General features: G+C 39.2%; 2 protein-coding genes across 4 annotated transcripts in view; one reads left to right on the top strand and one right to left on the bottom strand.

Annotated features, from left to right (window-relative positions):
- MTHFD1 (methylenetetrahydrofolate dehydrogenase, cyclohydrolase and formyltetrahydrofolate synthetase 1) overlaps nt 1-6,878 on the bottom strand; it is a 58,637-nt gene extending 51,759 nt beyond the window's left edge. The window contains exon 1 of one of the 3 annotated variants that reach the window (XR_009563144.2): nt 6,557-6,878. Coding sequence is in view for 1 of the 3 variants with exons in the window: in XM_030855205.3 (XP_030711065.1) it covers nt 6,557-6,597 (41 nt within the window). In the remaining 2 variants the exon portion in view is untranslated. Of the gene's footprint in view, nt 1-6,500; nt 6,535-6,556 lie in introns of those variants that run through there. The other 2 variants (XM_030855205.3, XM_060294893.2) reach the window with 2 other exon arrangements.
- The window catches only part of LOC115852393 (coiled-coil domain-containing protein 170-like), a 51,321-nt gene continuing 37,282 nt past the window's right edge, over nt 6,625-20,663 (top strand). Inside the window, exons 1-3 of the mRNA XM_030855215.2 lie at nt 6,625-6,769; nt 7,234-7,340; nt 13,846-13,974. Coding sequence (XP_030711075.2) covers nt 6,625-6,769; nt 7,234-7,340; nt 13,846-13,974 — 381 coding nt within the window. The remainder of the gene's footprint in view (nt 6,770-7,233; nt 7,341-13,845; nt 13,975-20,663) is intronic.

Below are 20,663 nucleotides of genomic sequence, written 5' to 3'. Positions count from 1 at the left end.
ATGTCTGATTTCATCTGCTTTATTTTCATTTTGTTCATTTGCTATTTTATGTTTCATTACAACTGTTACACTGCTAAAAAATTCTTCAAATTTTCTGAAAAACTTAACATGTAGTTCCTTGTAAAAAGAATTGAGGCCACCTAGTGTTCCAAGAAAGGCATATATTTCAAATTCCTAGTTAGTTAAGTCAAATTAAAAGATTAGGGCTTCCCTGGTGGCGCAGTGGTTGGGAGTTCACCTGCCGATGCAGGGGACACGGGTTCGTGCCCCGGTCCGGGAGGATCCCACATGCCGCGGAGCGGCTGGGCCCATAAGCCATGGCCACTGAGCCAGCACATCCGGAGCCTGTGCTCCGCAGCGAGAGAGGCCACGACAGTGAGAGGCCCACATAACGCAAAAAAAAAAAAAAAAAAAAAAAGATTAAATTACGTCCTTGTTGAAGAACATATTTGCAAATGATGCAACCAACAAGGGCTTAATTTCCAAAATATATAAACAACTCACATAACTCAATAAAAAACAAGCAACCCAATCAAAAAAACGGTCAGAAGACCTAAACAGACATTTCTCCAAAGAAGACATACAGATGACCAACAGGCACATGAAAAGATGCTCAACATGACTAATTAGAGAAATGCAAATCAAACCTACAATGAGGTACCACCTCACACTAGTCAGAATAGTCATCATCAAAAAATCTACAAACAATAAGTGCTGGAGAGGGTGTGGAGAAAAGGGAACCCTCTTGCACTATTGGTGGGAATGTAAATTGGTGCAGCCACTATGGAAAACAGCATGGAGGTTCCTCAAAAAACTAAAAATAGAGTTGCCAAATGATCCAGCAATCCCACTCCTGGGCATATATCTGGACAAAACTATAATTCAAAAAGATACATGCACCCTTATGTTCATAGCAGCACTATTCACAATAGCAACACATCCAATAGCCTGGCTGGGTGGCCAGCAGAAGGTCCCACTCTCAGGAACTCTCACTTGCTCTCCTGCACAGGCTCCCAGAGTGAAGCCAGCTTTGACAGTCAAGGTTCCATGGACCTTCAGAAAGGCCCACACTTTGGAGCTCATTACAGGCAAATCGTTTTAAGCACAAAAAGGCCTTCAGGTACTTTGTCTACAGGACAAAATGAAAAGCTTATCAACTTCACTGTGGTGAGCAAACTCTTTTTACAGAAAATAGTTCTTCTAACCCTGTAGCTAAACATATAGTCATGGTTCCATTTTTATCTTTGAACAATAGGATACATTCTAATTTTAAGGCTCAAGATAATAAGCCAGCTGCCGCAGATAAAGCTTGGATAAACACAAACATCACTTGCTTATTCAGCAGGTACTCTCTAAGTACCAATTTATTACAACTTAACTATGTGCCAGAGACTGCTCTAAATGCTTTACAAGTCATGACTCATTCAATTTTAACAACCTTGTGAATTAGGTGGCCAACATATAGATGAGGAAGCTAAGGCACAAGTAGGTAAACTAAGTCACCCCCTGATTCTGGAGGAGGGAGCAGCACTGTGACTAGCTCTGGGGATACCACCCATAGGGAGCTGTGTTACAAACACACCAGCCCGCTCTGCTCAACCCACAACTCAGAGCACCTTCTCTCAGTGGCCTGACAAGTGGCAAACCATCTGTCTCTTCAGTCTTTCTAAAAGACTTAATCAAGAAAAATGCCACCCATGGAGGGAGCAGGCTCAACTATAGCAAACAAACAGAAGGAAAGGTCAAACAAATCACACAACACTTAGCAGGCCCCACTCTGAAAAGCACACGTATATAAGAATTGTGGTTTCTGGTCTAAAAGCCAAATCAGGGCAGTTCTTCTGACACTATTTTCCACCCCTGCCTTTGTATAATCTCTTTAGGAGGTCCTCCCTTAAGCCAGGGTAGGCTCTCACCACCATCGGTGCTCTTTCCCTCAGCCCTTCTACTCACCTTCAGCTTCTCGGAGGCCATCACTGCTGACCCCAAAGCAGTCACTTAATAACTGGTGAGGTCAAAGGTCCATGGCACAGGCTGTGTTTTTGGTCAGGAACCCTCTTACATTGGCAGGCTCACGGCCCCGCCTCCTTCAAATCTTCGCCCAGAAGTTCCTTTCACAATGAGTATGAGCTTAATTCCCATATTCAAAATTATAACCCCCATGCCTCAGAAATCTGTCCCTCTTCCCTGCCCTGGTTTTCTCTTTGGCATTTCTCACTACCTTACATTCTGTTTTACCAATTTTACCATCTGTCTCTACGTATCAGGACAAGAGACTCCACGAGGGTAGGGATGTGGGCTGTTTTGTTGACTGTTATAGTCTCGTGGCTTTGAAGAGTGCCCGGCATATAGGAGGCACACAGATATTTATTAAGTGAATAAATATCCAAAAACAGATATTTGTCCCTAACCCTCAGATCTCCCCCAATTTTCAAATCCAGGCTATAACCTTGGAACTCCCCTAAGGAAGAAATGGAAGTGTTCCTTCCAAAGGGACACAATTGGCAACTAGATCCAGGTTTCCCATAGGCAGAGAAGGAATCTGGAATGATGAATTTTGTCCAGTCCTGGCTACCAGAAAGATATAAAGGGAGAATAAATAAAAGTAGAGAAAAGTCAGGGATGGCCTTCTCAGCAGAATGGGAAGCACGGCAAGAGGAAGACTGCTATAAAGAAAAAAAAATTAGTTTATGAAATTCCTTTTAGCAAAAGTAGTAAGTGCCTGACAAAGTAAGAAGCACCATGTACTGGGTTAAGACCTTGGTTCTAATTGAGCCTCTGCCATTAACCAGCCAAGTAACCTTTGGCCAAATCACAACACTTTTCTTGCCTCAACTATTTCCTCAGCTTGCAGGATAGGATGGGCAGTGAACTAGATTTTAGAGAAATTCTGACTGTGGAATTCTTGACTTGCCCCATCCTTCCTCCCTCAAGGAAGAAATTTTACAATTCATATACTACATCAGACAAGAAACTGCCCAGGGAGCTTGAAGGCTTGCAAATTGGTCCCCAGAGAGGCCCAACAGTGGTGGCAAACAACGAAGCTGACCTGCAAATCTGGGGAATGAGGGACCCTTCCCTTTGACTCCAGGATCCCTGGCTGCAATGCAAGAAGTTCACTTACCTTTCCTCTCAAGAGTGTCCCTGGCCTAGTAAAAGAGGAAGGTAGGGACACCCTGCCCAGACCTTCTACCTGCAGCCCAACCTGCTCAAGCTCTAAGAACCACCTTCTTGTTCAGGATTCCCCCAGGGCCATGGCCAAGGGTCAGCTGCCTGCTGCAGCCTCAGCATGGGGAGCTGAGGGACTGCACTACTTCATCAACCAAGCAGGCCGTCTCCCGTTCCAGAGCTCCTCTTCTCTGAGGAATTGTGAGCTCTACCTGCTCCTGGAGTCAAGCTCTCCATGAAGGTCAAGGTGCCAAGCTGTGGCAGCATCTGAAAGAGCCATTTTATAAGCACATTAAAGAAAAATCTTCGGGAAGCACAAAATCCTTAGTCTTGGTGCTTGTTTATGAATTGTGTTAGTAGGAACTAGTATCAATTAGTTCAATTGATTGCTCAACCACAGGGCACTGTAAAAGGTTAGCTATGTTACTTCTGAGCCAACAAGGGAGAGGAACAGTACCTGGAACAGTCATTTCCAGAGAATGCTTTCAGTACCTGCCACCAAATCACTGCCCTATTCCTCCTCATTGATGAAACTTGGACTTAAGCATTAAGGCTTTAGGGACTTCCCTGGTGGCACAGTGGTTGAGACTCTGTGGCCCCAATGCAGGAGGCCTGGGTTCAATCCCTGGTCAGGGAACTAGATGCCACATGCATGCCGCAACTAAGTTCGCATGCCACAGCTGAGGAGCCCGTGTGCCGCAACTAAGACCCAGCGCAACCAAGTAAATAAAAAAATAATATTAAAAAAAAAAGAGTTAAGGCTTTAGATAAGTGGTTCTCAACCTTCAAGATGCATTAGAATCAAACAATGAGCTTTTAAAAGATTTTTAAAATATTGAGTCCAGTGGCTTATTGCTAGAAATTCCAATTAAATCAGTCTGTGTGGTACCAAGCATTGATGCTTCCTATGAATATAATTTAGTAAAACTACCTTGGAAAAGATTGGCAATTTCTACTTATATAAAACTGCTCATATATATGTCCTATTACTCCACAATTCTACTCTTAGGGATGTAACCAACAGAAAGGTATATATTATATGTTCCATGAAAAGACATATGAAAGAATGCTCATAGCACTATTCATAATCACCCAAAACTAGAAACCAAAATGTCCATGGATAAGCAAATAGTGGCATATTCACATAGAATACAAAACAGCCACGAGAGTAAATGAACTACAACTACCTGCAACATGAAATAATTTAAGAAACACAACATTGACTGAAAGAAGCCAGACACAGAAGACTTTATACTGTATGATGTCATTTATATAAAGTTCAAAACCAGGCAATACTAATCTGCAGTGTTGGAAGTCAGGATAGTGATTACCTTTGTTGGGGATGGTGATGGGATGGGAGTGAGAGAGGGGCTTCTGGAATGCCAACAATGTCATTTCTTACTGGGTGCTACTCAAGTTCAGTAATGAAAAACTCATTGAGCTCTACACTGACGACAGTTGCACTTTTCTGTATGTATTCATATGTAAATAAAAAGAAATATCAAAAACAAAAAGCTCCCAAGGTGATTTTAATCTGTAGCTAATGTTGAGAACCATTGAAATAGATCTCAAGGCCAGACTTCCCTGGTGGTCCAGTGGCTAAGACTCCACGTTCCCAATGCAGGGGACCTGGGTTCGATCCCTGGTCAGGCAACTAGATCCCACATGCTGCAACTAAAGATCCTGCATGCCGCAACGAAGACCCCGCAGGTGGCAATGAAGATCCTGGCGCAGCCAAATAAATAAATAAATATTTTTTTTAAAAAAACGGAATGAATCTAAGCAACTATCACTGTCAAATAGATAATGAATCAATCATCTCTGTATACATTAACTAATTACTAATCTTTAACAGCTAACTTGTACTGAACACTTATTATGTACCAGGAACAATTCTAAATGCTCTTCAGTTAGGAACTCATTTAATTCTCCTAACAATTCAATGGCCTAGATATTATCTTTATTTTACATTTGAGAAAATTTTGGCACAGAGGATAGCTAATTTGCTTAATGCCACAAAACTAGTAAGGAGTGAAAGAAGGTTTCTAGGTGTTTTGGATATAGACACAAATAAGACAATGCATGTATTTGCCCTTATGGAGCTTACAAGTATATTTAACTTGCTCCCCACTCAACCAAAACATATCCAGTAAGCACCTATTCTCAGTAGCCTGCCAAGAAGCAAACCTAAACTATCTCTTCACAACCAGTCTTTCTAAAAAGAAGATTTTACCAAGAAAAGCCACTGATTAAGTGACTGGGTTTGAAATATAAGCAAACAAAAAACGAAGGTCAAGCACAAACAATGCAGTTTAGCAAACCACATGCAGAAAAGCACTCAGATGTACGTATTGTGATTTCTAATGTAAACGTTTGGGGTTCCTCCTCACCAATGTGAAAGATTCACCACCATCTAATTTACATCTCACCTTCTTCGTCCACCATCTCTATCTTCCAGGAAACTCAAGGTGGGTTTCACTGCCAATGACTCTATAATTCACTCAAAAACCTCTGCTCACAAAATTAGGGCTTCATGGGGCAATTATTGTTGCCAGCTACAGTTGTTACCAAATAACTGGTGAGGTCCAAGGTCCCAAGAGCAACCTCCAGGTGGATCACACAAAATATATCCTTTCCCCTTCTACTTTCATCTTTCCCCACCAGTCACCTCCCAGACAAAAAACAGCCAGGTGTTACTCCCAGGGAATTAAGTCTGGCAATCATATACACTAGCGAAGCATTCACACTTCCCATAGGGTAGAAATGGCAGAGGTCAAAAGAAATAGAAAATACTGTCAGGACTCAAGAGCCAAACTAGAAAGTAAATCTAGGACCAGGACACAGGAGATAGCTGTTAGAGGGGTATGAAATTGACGGAAAAAGAAAACGTTTAGTGGGTTCCACTTAGCAAATGATGACTCTGGTGCAGTGGGTAAAGCTATGGTCTGGAAGGAGACTCTCTGCCACTAATCAGCCTTGTAACCTTGTTACCTCACTAATCTCAGTCTCCTCACCTCCAAATTACAGGGCAAGGGAATTAACTGGATTTCTGAGTTCTGACTGGGATGCTGCAGACAACCCAAACTACTCTCTCGTCTGGCAGCTGCACTTCTGGGAGCACAGTCGTCGGGGTGAGTAAGAGGACTTGTCCCAGAAGCATAGGAGCCAGCGGGCACAGCCACCAGGCCCCTTTCTTTGGTTGTAGGGAACCGGCCTTCAGGTGTGAAGGGCTCAGGACAATGTCCCCCCTCTCCACCCAGCTGGCCAGACTCTTAGGCTCCAAGTCTCCCTCCCGCAAAAAAAAAAAAAAGGGTCCTTAGGGACCTGCACACCCTGCTCACAGCCCTTGCCGGCAGCCCAACACGCCCTAACAACGACAGGTCCTTACGCAGAGATGACCTTCCCGTTCAGGATTTCCGCCGGCGCCATGACCTCTATATAAGTCCGCTGCCCACAATGGACACCGACAAAATCGAGGCTCGACTCGCTCCACTGCGGCGCGGGATTGCCCAACACACGCGCTTAGCGACTGCCCAGGCCGACCCTGCTACTGCGCGTGCGCCCCCGGTCATGGATGCGCGCGTGCGCAGTCCAGACGGACGTAGGCCCCTTAGCGAAAAGCTGAAGAGTAGAGGGTCTGAAATGCCACGGGAAGATGAGGGAACTCTGTGGAAGGCTGGATGGAGGAAATAATTGGCTGGTGGAAGGACCCTTGCGAGAATGCGCCATCGTGTGGGCAGGGAAGCAGCTGAAGAGGGAATCACCCCCGATTCCAGCCTTTAGGTGGCGGGGCAGTGGGCGGAGCCAAGGGGCGGTCTCGCCGGAGACCAGTTTGGCGGGCGCCGGAGGCCTGAGTGGGCTGAGGGGGCGGGGCTTCTACTGGAGTGTTGTGCTCCGGCTCCCGCGTGGGGAGCTTAGGTGGGCCCCGGGCTGGCCGGCAGGGGGTACGCCTGCGGAGTGTGGGGCAGCGTCCGGCGTTCTCGCTCCCAGGCTCCGTCAGACTGGTGTCGAAACTGAATCGGACAGTCTGGGTGGCGCCTCTGACTGCTTTAAAAATCTCCTCAGGTGAAACTGATACTCCGCCATGGTTGAAACCCAGCCCGCTGTTTCAGGCCAGTGGAGCTGGAGCGCCGCGTGGCTCCCTCAGGGTGTGGATAACCCCAAGTTGGCCAGTACGGGGAGGTCGTCAGCTTTGCGAGTCTAGATTTTGCCAGATTCCCCCACGCAGATCTGGGGTTGGAGAAAGGACGCGGGCCTTACATAAACTGGATGCCTAGTGACTGACAGGGGCAGGCACCCCTCCCTCTTGGAAGGCTGCCGGGGTGTTTGCTAGGACAGGGCCTGCAAGTTTCTGATTGGTTCCAGGACCGACACACAGATACTAAAATCCTCAAATGCTGAAGTCCGTTATAAACAATGGCGTAGTTTTTACATATAACCTAAGCACATACTCCCATGCATACTCCTGAGATTACTCTAGATAAGTAATCTCTAGATGACTGATGCAGGGTAAATGCTATATAAATAGGTGCTGGTATGCTGCAAATTCAAGTTTTGCTTTTTGGAACTTTCTGGAACTTTTTTTAACTTTTATTTATTTATTTTTTTATCTTTTTGCGGTACGCGGGCCTCTCACTGTTGTGGCCTCTCCCGTTGCGGAGCAACAGGCTCCGGACGCGCAGGCTCAGCGGCCATGGCTCACGAGCACAGCCGCTCAGCAGCATGTGGGATCTTCTCGGACCAGGGCACGAACCCGTGTCCCCTGCATCGGCAGGCGGACTCTCAACCACTGCGCCACCAGGGAAGCCCCTGGAACTTTTTTAAAAAAAATAATTTTTGACCCAGGATTGGGTGAATCTGAGGATGTGGAACCCAAAAATACTGAGGGCCAACTGTATAATAACTTTAAAATGTTAAGGACTTCTGAATACATACCGTAACATTATGTTATACCTGGACAACTGAAATTAAGACGAAAACTGAATCAGATGTTCCTGGAAAATTACAGGTAGTGAAACTTTTGTGATTGTAATATTAAATAGATATTGACTACAGCTTCTTGTTTGCTGAGGAAGATGACATAAACCCCGATTTACAGATGGAGAAATAGACTTTGAAGGATAACTTAGTCAAAGATACGTAGCTGTGCCTAAAATTAGGACCAAAACTGGATGTTTCAAATATGTTGCCTTTGCAACTTAAAGGCCTGGTTTTCAACTATAATATCTCTATGTGACCTGTACAATTCATTCATTCATTCATTGAGCAGATAGTTATTGAGTAGCTACTGTGTCAACAACACAAGACACTGCTCTAGGTGCTAGACATACCACGGTGAACCAATAAAGTTGCCCCCCCCCACATCAGCTAATGATCAATTAAAGAAATATGTACTCTAATTTTAGATATTGAGACCTAGCATTTTTTAAAAATAGGCAAGCTAAGAGGATAGGGAATGGTGGTGGAAGGCAGGAGAATGCTGTTTTAGAAATGTGCTAAGAGAGGCTTCTCTGGGGAATCTGACTTGAGCAGAAACCTCAATAAAGAGAGGAAGGTAGGGTGTAAGAAAAAAAAAAGCAAGGGATTGGTTTGAGCAACTGGTAGATGGAGTTGCCATTACAGAGATGAAATAAGTTTTTAGATGTTTTTAGATGCCTCTTAGACATCCAGATGTCTTAGTGATATTCATACAAACGAGAGATACGATAGTTAAATCCATGAGATTGGATGAGCGCCCAGGAAGAGAATGAGTGTAGGTAGAGAGAGGACCTAGGACTGATTCCTATGACACTTCAATGTTTAGAATTCAAAGAGATGAGGAGGAACCAGGAAGGAAGATTGAAGAGTCCAGCGTGTTATGAGAAAAAACTCCAAGAGCATGCAGCCTTAGACGACAAGTGAAGAAGAGTTTCACAGGAGTAAGAGGTAACTAATTCTGCCAAGTATATTGCACATTGGTCTAATAAGATAAAGACTGAGAACCGATCATTTCACAGAGAATAGAAAGATAAAATATTTTTATTCAAATCCTGTTAATGGTAATTGCTTGAAAAACTGTGTATCCTTTCTGCAGAAGTTCCATTTTTACAAAAATTTTGAGGGTTATTTGATAACATCTATCAAAATTTTAATGTGTGCTTTCTTTGATCTTGTAATTCCACTTTTACGAATTCATCCTATAGTAATAATTACACGTATATACAAACATATATGTATAAAAGTGTTCCTCACAGCATCAATTTACATAGTAAAAAACAATAAAATCTCCATCAGGATGGATGAAGTTGTTAAAGGAACAATGGATATGGGCTTCCCTGGTGGCGCGGTGGTTGAGAGTCTGCCTGCCGATGCAGGGGACACAGGTTCGTGCCCCGGTCTGGGAAGATCCCACATGCCGCGGAGCAGCTGGGCCCGTGAGCCATGGCCGATGAGCCTGCGCGTCCGGAGCCTGTGCTCCGCAACGGGAGAGGCCACAACAGTGAGAGGCCCGTGTACCACCAAAAAAAAAAAATGAACAATGGATATATACTATAGATGCACTGTAAGGCAACTTTCACAAATTGTTAAATGATCAAGGCAGGTTATCCAGTAAAATGTATAATATGATTTATGTTAATATATTCAAACCAGGCCTTCTTTGATTACATTATCAAAAACTGCCCCCTCACTTACCTCCTTGTTACTATACATTAGCTTATTTTACTCACAGCACTGAACACTATCTAAAATGATTTTATCATATAAGTATCAAATAATTAAAATGGGGACGAGACTAAAGTTTCATTAAAGATAATTGTTCTTTAATAAGTGTCTTCAGTATCAATAAATCTAAATCCACTGGGGTGGTGAGAGATGAGGGTGTTAGGGCAGCTGCTATTACAAGTCTATGTGAAAGTACTACTGGACCATCCTGTACCTTTTTTTTTTTTTTTGCGTTACGCGGTCCTCTCACTGTTGTGGCCTCTCGCGTTGCGGAGCACAGGCTCCGGACGCACAGGCTCAGCGGCCATGGCTCACGGGCCTAGCCGCTCTGCGACATGTGGGATCTTCCCAGACCGGGGCACGCACCCATGTCCCCTGCATCGGCAGGCAGACTGTCAACCACTGCGCCACCAGGGTAGCCCTTATTTCCTTTTCAGAGATAACTTCTGAACTAAGTGTATAGCCTTTATGTCCATGTTTTTAGATATATGTGAATGCTTCTTATGTTGTTTTGGGGATTTAAAAAATTACATAAATGATATTCTACTAGACATAACTTTCTACCTTGCTATTTGCACTCAATCATGTTTTTGAGAGTAGTTCTTTTTGATTCACATAAATTTAGTCTGGGCATGTTAACTGCTGCATAGAATTCCATTACAAATTATAGTAATATATCAGTTTTTATACATTTTAGTTTTTTTCTTATATAAACAAGCTACAGTGAGTATTCTTGTACAGCATGTCTCCTTGTTCATATCTTATAAACTATGAAATAAGAAAAGTTTTCAAGCTGTATTTGAAAGAACTTGACTACAAAATTAATTGCTGGTTGAATATTTCTTACTTTTATAAATTAAAAACCTAATTGAACCTAATTGAACATAGTATTATTTTTTTCTTTTTATTATTGGTGTTTGAAATCTTAGTGATATTGTGGTGTACTAAAAATAAGACATTTAGCACATTTTAATCAATTTGCCCTTTTGTTTTAGATCTCAGATACACAGTCAAGTTAATCATGCTTAGTTCATGGTACAGTATCATCTTTCTGTACAGTATCATCTCTCTCACTTTATTTTTTCTCCATCTCCGTTTCTATCTCATCTCAGTTTAATATGTTTGACATATGTCTTTGGATATATATGCATCTTAAAAAATATGTAGTTTTGTTTTGTGAATGGATTTTTTTAAAACATAGAATAAAAAAATAGAATAAAAGAATATAGAAAAAATAGAATAAAAAATAGAAAAGAACTGTAAAATGTATACACACAGATTAGGTAATAAAACAAATACCTATGAACCTATCATCTAGTTTCATAAAACACTGCCAGTACCTTAGAACCTTCCTGTGTGCCCCTTACTAACTGAATCCCTTTACTCCCACCTAAACTTAAAAATAGTGGATATTTGAGTTTTGTGTCTATCATTCCCTTGCTTCTCTTCCTAGTCTTATCACTCATATATGTATCCCTAATAAATATTAATTTTATCTGTTTTAAAAGTTTGTTTAACGGAATTATACTGCTTTTGTGTTTTTGTCACTTCTTTTACTTCATGAGATTTGTGTTGATCTATGTACAATTATTCAATAATTATTCTATTGTACAAATATACCATAAGTTACTTATCCATTAAACTCTTATTTAACATGTGGGTTGTTTTCAGTTTTTTGCTTTTTTGAATAACATTGTTAATCTTTGCTTTTAACTGGAAAGTTAGGTCCATTTGCATTTATTGATATTACTGCTTATTTGGGTGTATTTCTATCATCATATGTGTAATCTATTTGTCCCATTATTTTTGTTTCCTCTTCCCTCCTTCTTTCATACCAAAAACTGATTGTTTTTGTTTTGTTGTGTTGCATTTATTTCTTTTTTCTCATTCTATTTTTTCCTTTTCTACTAGTTTATAAGTTATATGCTGTATGACTATTGTTTAACTAGTTATATTAGTTGTTTTAACATATATACTTAGCAAAGTTAACTGAAATCTGTATGATTACTCTTGAGAAATATGAATATTTTATAGTGCTTTAAACTGTTTTTCTCCTCTCAGTGTATATGCTTTTTTTTGTCCTGCATTGGTTCTATTCCTTATTTTCAATCCCATAAATCACACTTTTTAAATTAATTAACGCTTATGTAAATATACCCACATAATATTTACTGTTTGTTCTTTTTTTTTAACTAGTCTTTCTTGTATCTCAGACTTTGTGAGTTCATTTTCTTTCTATGTGAAATGCATCCTTTAGAATTCTCTTAAGTGAGGACCTATTGGTGGTAAATTCAATTTTTGTTTGTTTAAAATATCTTTATTTTACTCTTAATCTTAAAACATAATTAAGTATAAAATTCTGGTTGGCAGTTACCTTATATCCTTGATTTGAAGAAATACTACTATTTTATCCACTATTTTGAAATTCAAAAGTATGTTTTCAGCTAACCTATCCATATATGAATTAGCATCAACTTTAAGCTGCAGCCCAGTTGCAGAGATGTGAAAATTTGTGCATCTTAGACTCAATAAAAGATGATATATTTTTCTTAGTACATTACAGATATCATTTTGCTGTTTCTCAGCCTCTGTTACTATTGAGAAGTCACTCACCAGTCTAACTGCTATTTCTTTGTAATTATCTGTTCTTTCTATTATCTGCTTTTTAGATCTTTCTTTATGTTCTACAGTTTCATTATGAGTGTGGAGGTAAAGAAATTTTTTTTAGTCACTTTTCTTGGTATTTGCTAGACCACTTAGATTGGAATCTTTCAACAATTCTGTAAAATTATCAAAACATTATTTCTTCACATAGTGTCTCTTCCCCCTTCTCTAGAATGTAGCCTTCTTGGACTCCAAATAGACGTATGATAGGCCTTCTCATTTCAATCTCTCTGCCTTTAAACTCTCTTTCACCATTTATTTTTTTCCTATATGCTTGATAATTTCCTTCATATTTGAGTTCACTCATTCCTCAGCTATGTCTAAGTTGCTTTTTAATGTGTCCATTCAGTTTTCAAATTAAAACGATTACACTTTTTATTTCTAAGAGTCTTATTTGGTTGTTTTTCCAACATGTTTTCTAATATGTTAATTCTTTGTGGTCTCTTGTGACTTAATCACATTTTCAAAAGTTCTCTATTTTTTTAAACATTTAAACATAGTTATTTTGTATTCTCTTATGCAGGCCTATGTTCCTAGTATCTTGGTAAGCATAAAATTCTAAAACCTGATAACTTTAGAAAAATGTATTTTGTTCCTTTAATACGTTAAGCACCATGTGATATATTTATACTTTTGAGAGATTTAGATTAACACATTTTTCTTGGCTTCATTTGAATCATATAAACTTTGTTCTTAACCAGTCATGCTAATTAAAATTTAGAACATTATATACTCTTTTGACAATAGGAGGAGATATTGCAATACAGGTAAATCTCCCTAATTTTTACCCTCAGTAAGGTGTGAAAGAAACACAAAATTGATGTTGATTTACTGAAATCAGATTTTTTTAAAAAATCAATTTGTATAATTATAGAAGCATAGGAATGATTTATAATCAAAAATAAAACAAATACTGGTAAATCTTTCATCAGTGACCTTATAATAGTTCAAGTTTCTGTAAAGGTTTTACTAGATGTGAATTAAAATTTCCCCAGACATTTTATATGTGTTTTCTTGATTCCTACACTCTCAGAAATTATGTTTATTAGATATGCTGCATTTACTTATCACTGGTGTTGTAAATTGTCAGGTAAGAATTTTTAGAAAAATGTAAAGTTGCCTTTTAGGTTAACATGTTACTTGCTGCTTTCTTGAGACCTATTTCATTTGTTAGGATAGCACCTCAAAATCAATATTTTAAAGTTGTATTTTATTTAGAGTTACTTACTTGAGTTTGTGTGGGCTAAAACATTGCGGTTTTTGATCTATAGTTACATGTTTAATTAATTAATTTGAAATTTCTTTTTGTAGGCTTGTTTTGATCCACCTCTTGAAGTGGTTCCCACCAGGAACCCAATCACGTGCAACAAAAGAGCAGCTGACCCAGTCCATCCTGACCTTGCTGGTTTGTTGGTGAAATACAAGAACCTTTTAGCTGAGGTATACGGATTACCTGAAAATAAAACACCATGGGAAATTATATCCTCTGTAGGGAGAGAAACATTCTGATAAAAAGCTCAAAGTATTATCTGAACTCAGTTTTGCTGTTTTCTCAATATTGAAGCCTCTTATCACCGAGGAGCACTAATGTAGACCCAAATCTGTCTTTTGCCAGAGAAGTCCCTTTGAAGATGGTATAATATGTAGTGCCACTTTTGAGTTACTGCTGAATGCTGTAGTATTAGAACATTGCTTAGGAACTGCCATGCTCAAAATGTATATAATAATAATAGTTACATGTATTAAGCATTTTTCAATGGAAAGGGTGAGTTCCCACTTTCCAATATAGCACCAAATGGCAAATACCCACTGCTCTTATTAAATACTTAATGAAACATCTGAGTAATATCAACAGATGAAAAAGAAACCACATTTGTAGGAAATGCCTTGACACCCTGTGATGAACTAGAGAGTGCCTATAGGAATTCTTTAGTTGAACTCAAGCACCCTTAAACATTTGTTGCAAGAGATAGGTAACCAAGTTTGGAATCCCAAAGGCCATTGTCATTGTTAAAGGTAACATGATGTGGCTGCTTATGTCTGTATTGCCTCTATGGTTACCTTTAAGTAAAATGTTCTAAATGCTTTTATTGGGACATTGACCACCCTTTTGAATAAGTAGTTATCTATGGTGTCTGTATTGGTTTGCTTGGGCTGCCATAATAAAGTGCCATGGACTGGGTGGCTTAAATAACAGAAATTTATTTTTTCACAGTTCTGGAGGCTAGAAGTCCAACATAAGGTGTCAGCAGGGCTAGTTCCTTCTTTTTAATGTTTTTGCCAGCTTTATTGCCATATAACTGACATAACATTGTGTAAATTTAAGATGTACAATGTGGTGATTTGATATACACACGTATTGCAAAATATTACCACAATAAGGTTGTTTAATACGTCCACCACCTCACATAATTACCTTTTTTTTTTTCATGATGAGACAGTTGGTTTCTTCTGAGGCCTATCTCCTTGGCTTGTAGATGGCCATCTGTTCTCTGTGTCTTCGCTTGGTCACTGTGTCCAAATTTCTTCCTCTCATTAAGAACATCAGTCATGTTGAATTAGGGCTCACCCTAAAGATCTCATTTTAACATAGTTACTTCTTTAAACACCCTATCCTCAAATACAGTCACATTCTGGGGTACTAGGGGCTAGGACTTCAACATATGAATTTTGAGGGGACACACTCAGCCCATAAGAGTGGCTTTATTCCTTGAGACCTCTTTTCTGCTCAGGACCTCATTAAAGTTCTTTTCTGCTATCTTATCTATCAATAGCCTGACTCCAGGTTTCATGTAGATAGATAGATAGATAATTTCTTTCAATTTTTTATGCTAACATTTTCCCTCTTTTAGCATAGAGAGGTGAATAGAAATTAAATTTAAACATAATTTACATAGATACAATAAATCTTATTACACTTTGGAGACATTTCTTAGTTTTTTCTTTCAGGAAAAAAATGTGATGCCAATCCCTGAAAATTGTAGCAGTTTTACTATGGGTAGCATTGTTCTTCTTCTCCACAGAATAACTTACTACTAATACTTCTGAAGTTTGGGATTTTTGATAATTTGGATTTGGATTCAATTAGGGTTTATGTCTATGCCTAATTCATAAAAAAACTTTTAAACCAAATTGTCAAAAAAGACAGGTTTTAAACCTTGTTTAAAGAAAATATGTAAGCTATTTTCAAGAATTTCCAAGTACTTTTTAAAAGCAATTTTCTACATGTACATAAAGCATTTGGTACCTATACATATTTTTCATCTATTTGTCAAAACAGATATCTAAAAGGCTCTACAAGGTCTCATTTTGACTTGATTTTAGATACTATATACGTTAAAAAGTATTCCATAGCTCATATTGGCATTTTCTGAATTTAATAAAAATTAGTGACAGTTTAACTGTGTCAAACTTACTTAAAAAAAAAAAAGTCTAGTGATTTCAGTAGAGTACCTTCAGCATGAGTCATCTTTCCCTTTTCCAATAACCTATTATTTAATCCTACAGGAACACAATTGTCTTGATGAGACAGTTTTTCTCTTCACTGCATACATTTAAATCTTTTGTTATAATTAACTTTATCTCTTTGTGGGACATACAAAAATAATTATCATGTGTTTCTGTCCAATAATGGAGAAACAGGTGCAAGAGAGCTATATTTAGGAAAAGCCAGGTATAGAAGGGATAAATATTAAAGTATTCAGTTGGTGATTGTGTTGTCTAGTTTAGGCAATATGATATTTAGCTAAAACTCTTGCATAGTGCTAGGTGGGCTGCTGTAGTAGTAAAAGTTAAACAGGGAATTCCCTGGTGGTCCAGTGGTTAGGACTTGGCACTTCCACTGAAGGGGGCCCGGGTTCGATCCCTAGTTGGGGAACTTAGATCCCACAAGCCATGAGGCACGGCCAAGAAAAAATTAAAAAAAAAAAAAAGTTAAACAACTTGTAAAAAAAATTACTGATAATATGTACAATAAGGCCTAGTGTCTTAAATTGAAGATAAATTTAATGTGTTTTGCCAGTATTTTTAATTTGATTTTCATGGAAACTTTTATTTGTGAGGGCAATATGACAGTGTTTTTTGCAGATAAGATGTTTTCTTCCCTTAGTGTAGTAAAAAGGCAAACAGTAGAAAGCTGGTAGATGCAGCCAGCTCTGGAGGGGAGAATGGAGGCAATATAAATTTTGCAGCTAAAGAAAAATATATGAGAACCAGTTATTATTAATTTTAATTGAAATTTTAATTGAGGTAATTGTAGATTCATTTGCAGTTTTAAGAAATAATACAGAGAGATCCACTGTAGATTTTGCAAAGTTTCTCCCAAATTTTTCAAAACTATGGTATAATGTAACAGCCTAAATATTGACATTGATACAATACAATCCACTAATATTATTCAAGTTCCCCCAGTTTTACTTGTACTCATTTGTGTGTTTGTGTGTATCAAGTTCTAAACAGTCAGTCAAAATACTGAACAGTTAGTTTTAACAGCACAAAGATCCTTCCCATTGCCATTTGTTATCCACACCCACTTCCTTCCCATCCCCAAATCCTGGCAACCACTAATGTCTTCTCCATTTCTAAAATGTTGTCATTTCAAGAATGTTATATACTGAAAAAAAAAAGTCATGTACTCAAAAAGCTAAACATAGAGTTATCACATGACCCAACAATACCACTCCTGGATATATAGACAAGAGAATTAGAAATATATTCACAAAAAAACTTGTAAATGAATGTTCACTGTAGCATTTTTCATAAAGCCAAAAAGTGGACACAACCCAAATATCCATCAGCTGATGAGTAGATATGCAATATGTGGTATATCCATATAGTAGAAAGTTATTTAGCCATAAAAATGAATGAAGTCCTGATTCATGCTCCAACATGGTTGAACCTTGAAAACATTATGCTGAATGAAAAGAAGCCAGTCACAAGAGGCAACATATTGTACAATTCCATTTATATAAAATGTACAGAATAGGCAAATCCATAGAAACAGAACAGATTAGTGGTTGCCAGGAGCTAGGAGGAGGGGGGAATGGGGAGTGACTACTAACAAGTATGGGGTTTCTTTAGGGGATAATGAAAATGTTCTGGAATTAGATCATGGTGTTGGTTGCACAACTACAAATATACTAAAAACTGAATTGTACACTTTAAAGGGTGAATTTTATGGTATGTGGATTATATCTCAATTTAAAAAGTAAAAAATTGTTCAATATGGCTGCACAAGTCTATGAATATACTAAAAACCACTCAACTGTATACTTTAAATGGATGAATCCATGAATTATATCCTAATAAAGCTGCTTTTTTGTGTGTGTGTGGTACGCGGGCCTCTCACTGTTGTGGCCTCTCCCGTTGCGGAGCACAGGCCCCGGACACGCAGGCTCAGCTGCCCTGGCTCATGGGCCCAGCCGCTCCGCGGCATGTGGGATCTTCCCGGTCCGGGGCATGAACCCGTGTCCCCTGCATTGGCAGGCGGACTCTCAACCACTGCGCCACCAGGGAAGCCCCAATAAAGCTGTTTTTTAAATGTTATACAAAAGAATCATGCATATGTTACCATTTGAGATTGGCTTTTTCATTCAGCATAATTTCCTGGAGATTTCTTCAAGCTCTTGTATCAATAGTTTGGTCCTTTTTATTGCTGAGATTGTGGTATGTATATACCACAGTTTGTTTAACCATTCATTTGTTGACTTGTTGGTTTTTTAGCTATCACATATAAAATTGCTATGAACATGCATGTACAGGTTTTTGTGTGAACATAATTTTTCATTTCTCTGGGATAAGTGCCCCAAAATACAATAGCTGGGTCATATGGTATTTGCATATTTAGTTTTAAAAGCAACTGCCAAACTATTTTCCAGAGTAGCTGGACCATTTTATCCTCCTACCAGCAACATATAAGTGATCTGGTTTCTCTGCATCCTCACCGGCGTCTGGTGTTGTCATTATTTTGTATTTTAGATATTTTAATATATGTGTAGTGGTATCAAATTTTGGCTTTAAGTTGCGTATCCTTAATGGCTGGTGATGTTGAATGTATTTTTTTAAACTATTTATTTATTTAGGCTGGACCGGGTCTTAGCTGTGACATGTGGGATCTTTTTTTTTAGTTGCATCATGAGGGCTTCTTAGTTGCGGCATGCATGTGGGATCTAGTTCCCCAACCAGGGATCGAAACCAGGCCCCCTGCATTGGGAGCACAGAGTCTTACCCACTGGACCACCAGGGAAGTCCCTGAACCTATTTTTATGTGCTTATTTGCCATCCACATATCCTTTCCGGTAAAGTTTCTGTTCAAGTCTTTTGCCCATTTTTTAATCAGATTGTTTTCTGAGAGTCTAGAGTCCTTTATATATTCTAGACATAAGTCTTTTGTTGACAATTTTTATCAACAAGCTGTATCTGAGTTTGGGGGTTACCTAAATTTAGCTAAGTTCTGAATATATTTCTGGTTCGTTATATCCAAATCCAACATCAAACTATTCAAAAATTTGGATTCTTTAATATAAAAGATAACAGGCATACCTCTTTTATTGTGTTTCACTTTATTGCACTTCGCCGATATTGTGTTTTTCACAAATTGAAGGTCTGTGGCAGCCCTGCTTTGAGAAAGTCTATTGGCGCTATTTTTCCAATAGCGTCTGCTCACTTCATGCCTCTGTGTCACATTTTGGTAGCTTTCACAATATTTCAGACTTTTTCATTATTATATTTGTTGTGGTGATCAGTGATCTCTGATGTTACTAATGTAATTGTTTTGGGGACCACAAACTGTGCCCATATAAGATAGCGAGCTTAATTGATAAATGTTGTGAGTTCTGACTACTCCACCTACTGCTATTCCCCATCTCTCTCCCTCTCCTCAGGCCTCCCTATTCCCTGAGACACAACAATATTAAAATTAGGCCAATTTATAACTCGACAATGACCTCTAAGTGTTAAAGTGGAAGAATGAGTTGCTCATCTCTTGCTTTAAATCAAAAGCTAGGAATGATTAAGCTTAGTGAGGAAGGCGTATCAAGAGCTGAGATAGGATGAAAGCTAGGCCTTTTGCCCCAAACTGTTAGCCAAGTTGTGAAAGCAAAGGAAAAGTTCTTGAAAGAAATTAAAAGTGCTACTCCAGTGAACACACAAGTGATAAGAAAGTGAAACAGCCTTATTGCTGATATGGAGAAAAGTTCTTGTGATCTGGATAGAGATCAAACCAGCCACAGCATTCCCTTAAGCCAAAGCCTAATCCAGAGCAAAGCCCTAACTCTCTTCAATTCTAGGAAGGCTGAGAGAGGTGAGGAAGCTGCAGAAACAAGTTTTGAGGCTAGCAGAGGTTGGGTCATGAGGTTTGAGGGAAAAGCTGTTTCCATAACATAAAAGGTGAAGCAGCAAATGCTGATGTAGAAGCTGCAGCAAGTTATCCAGAAGAACTAGCTAAGATCAAGATGAAGGTGGCCACACTAACCAACAAATTTTCGGTGCAGCCTCCTCTTGGAAGAAGATGCCATCTAGGACTTCCATAGCTAGAAAGAAGTCAATGCCTGGCTTCAGAGCTTCCAAGGACAGGCTGACTCTCTTGTTAGAGGCTGATGCAGCTGGTGACTTTCAGCTGAAGCCAGTGATCATTTACCATTCCCCAAGTCCTAGAGCCCTTGAGAATTATGCTAAATCTGTTTTGCCTGTGCTCTGTAAATTGAACAACAAAGCCTGGATGACAGCCCATTTGTTTACAACATGGTTTACTGAGTATTTTAAACTTGCTGTTGAGGCCTACTTCTCAGAAAAAAAGATTTCTTTCAAAATATTACTGCTTTTGGTCACCCAAGAGCTCTGATGGAGATATACAATGAGGTTAATGTTATTTTCATGCCTGCTAATACAACATCCATTCTGAAGCCCATGGATCAGGTAGTAATTTCAACATGTTTCTTTAGAGATTTTATTTATTTATTTATTTTGGCTGCTCCGGGTCTTAGTTGCAACACACGGGATCTTTTAGTTGCAGCATGTGGACTTCTTAGTTGCATCATGTGGACTCTTGGTTGCGGCATGTATGTGGGATCTAGTTCCCTGACCAGGGATAGAACCCGGGTCCCCCACGTTGGGAGTGCTGAGTCTTACCT

This window comes from Globicephala melas, chromosome 2 (assembly GCF_963455315.2).
Source record: "Globicephala melas chromosome 2, mGloMel1.2, whole genome shotgun sequence".
Classification (NCBI taxonomy): Eukaryota; Metazoa; Chordata; class Mammalia; order Artiodactyla; family Delphinidae; genus Globicephala; species Globicephala melas.
This window is presented reverse-complemented; position numbering and strand designations above follow the sequence as displayed.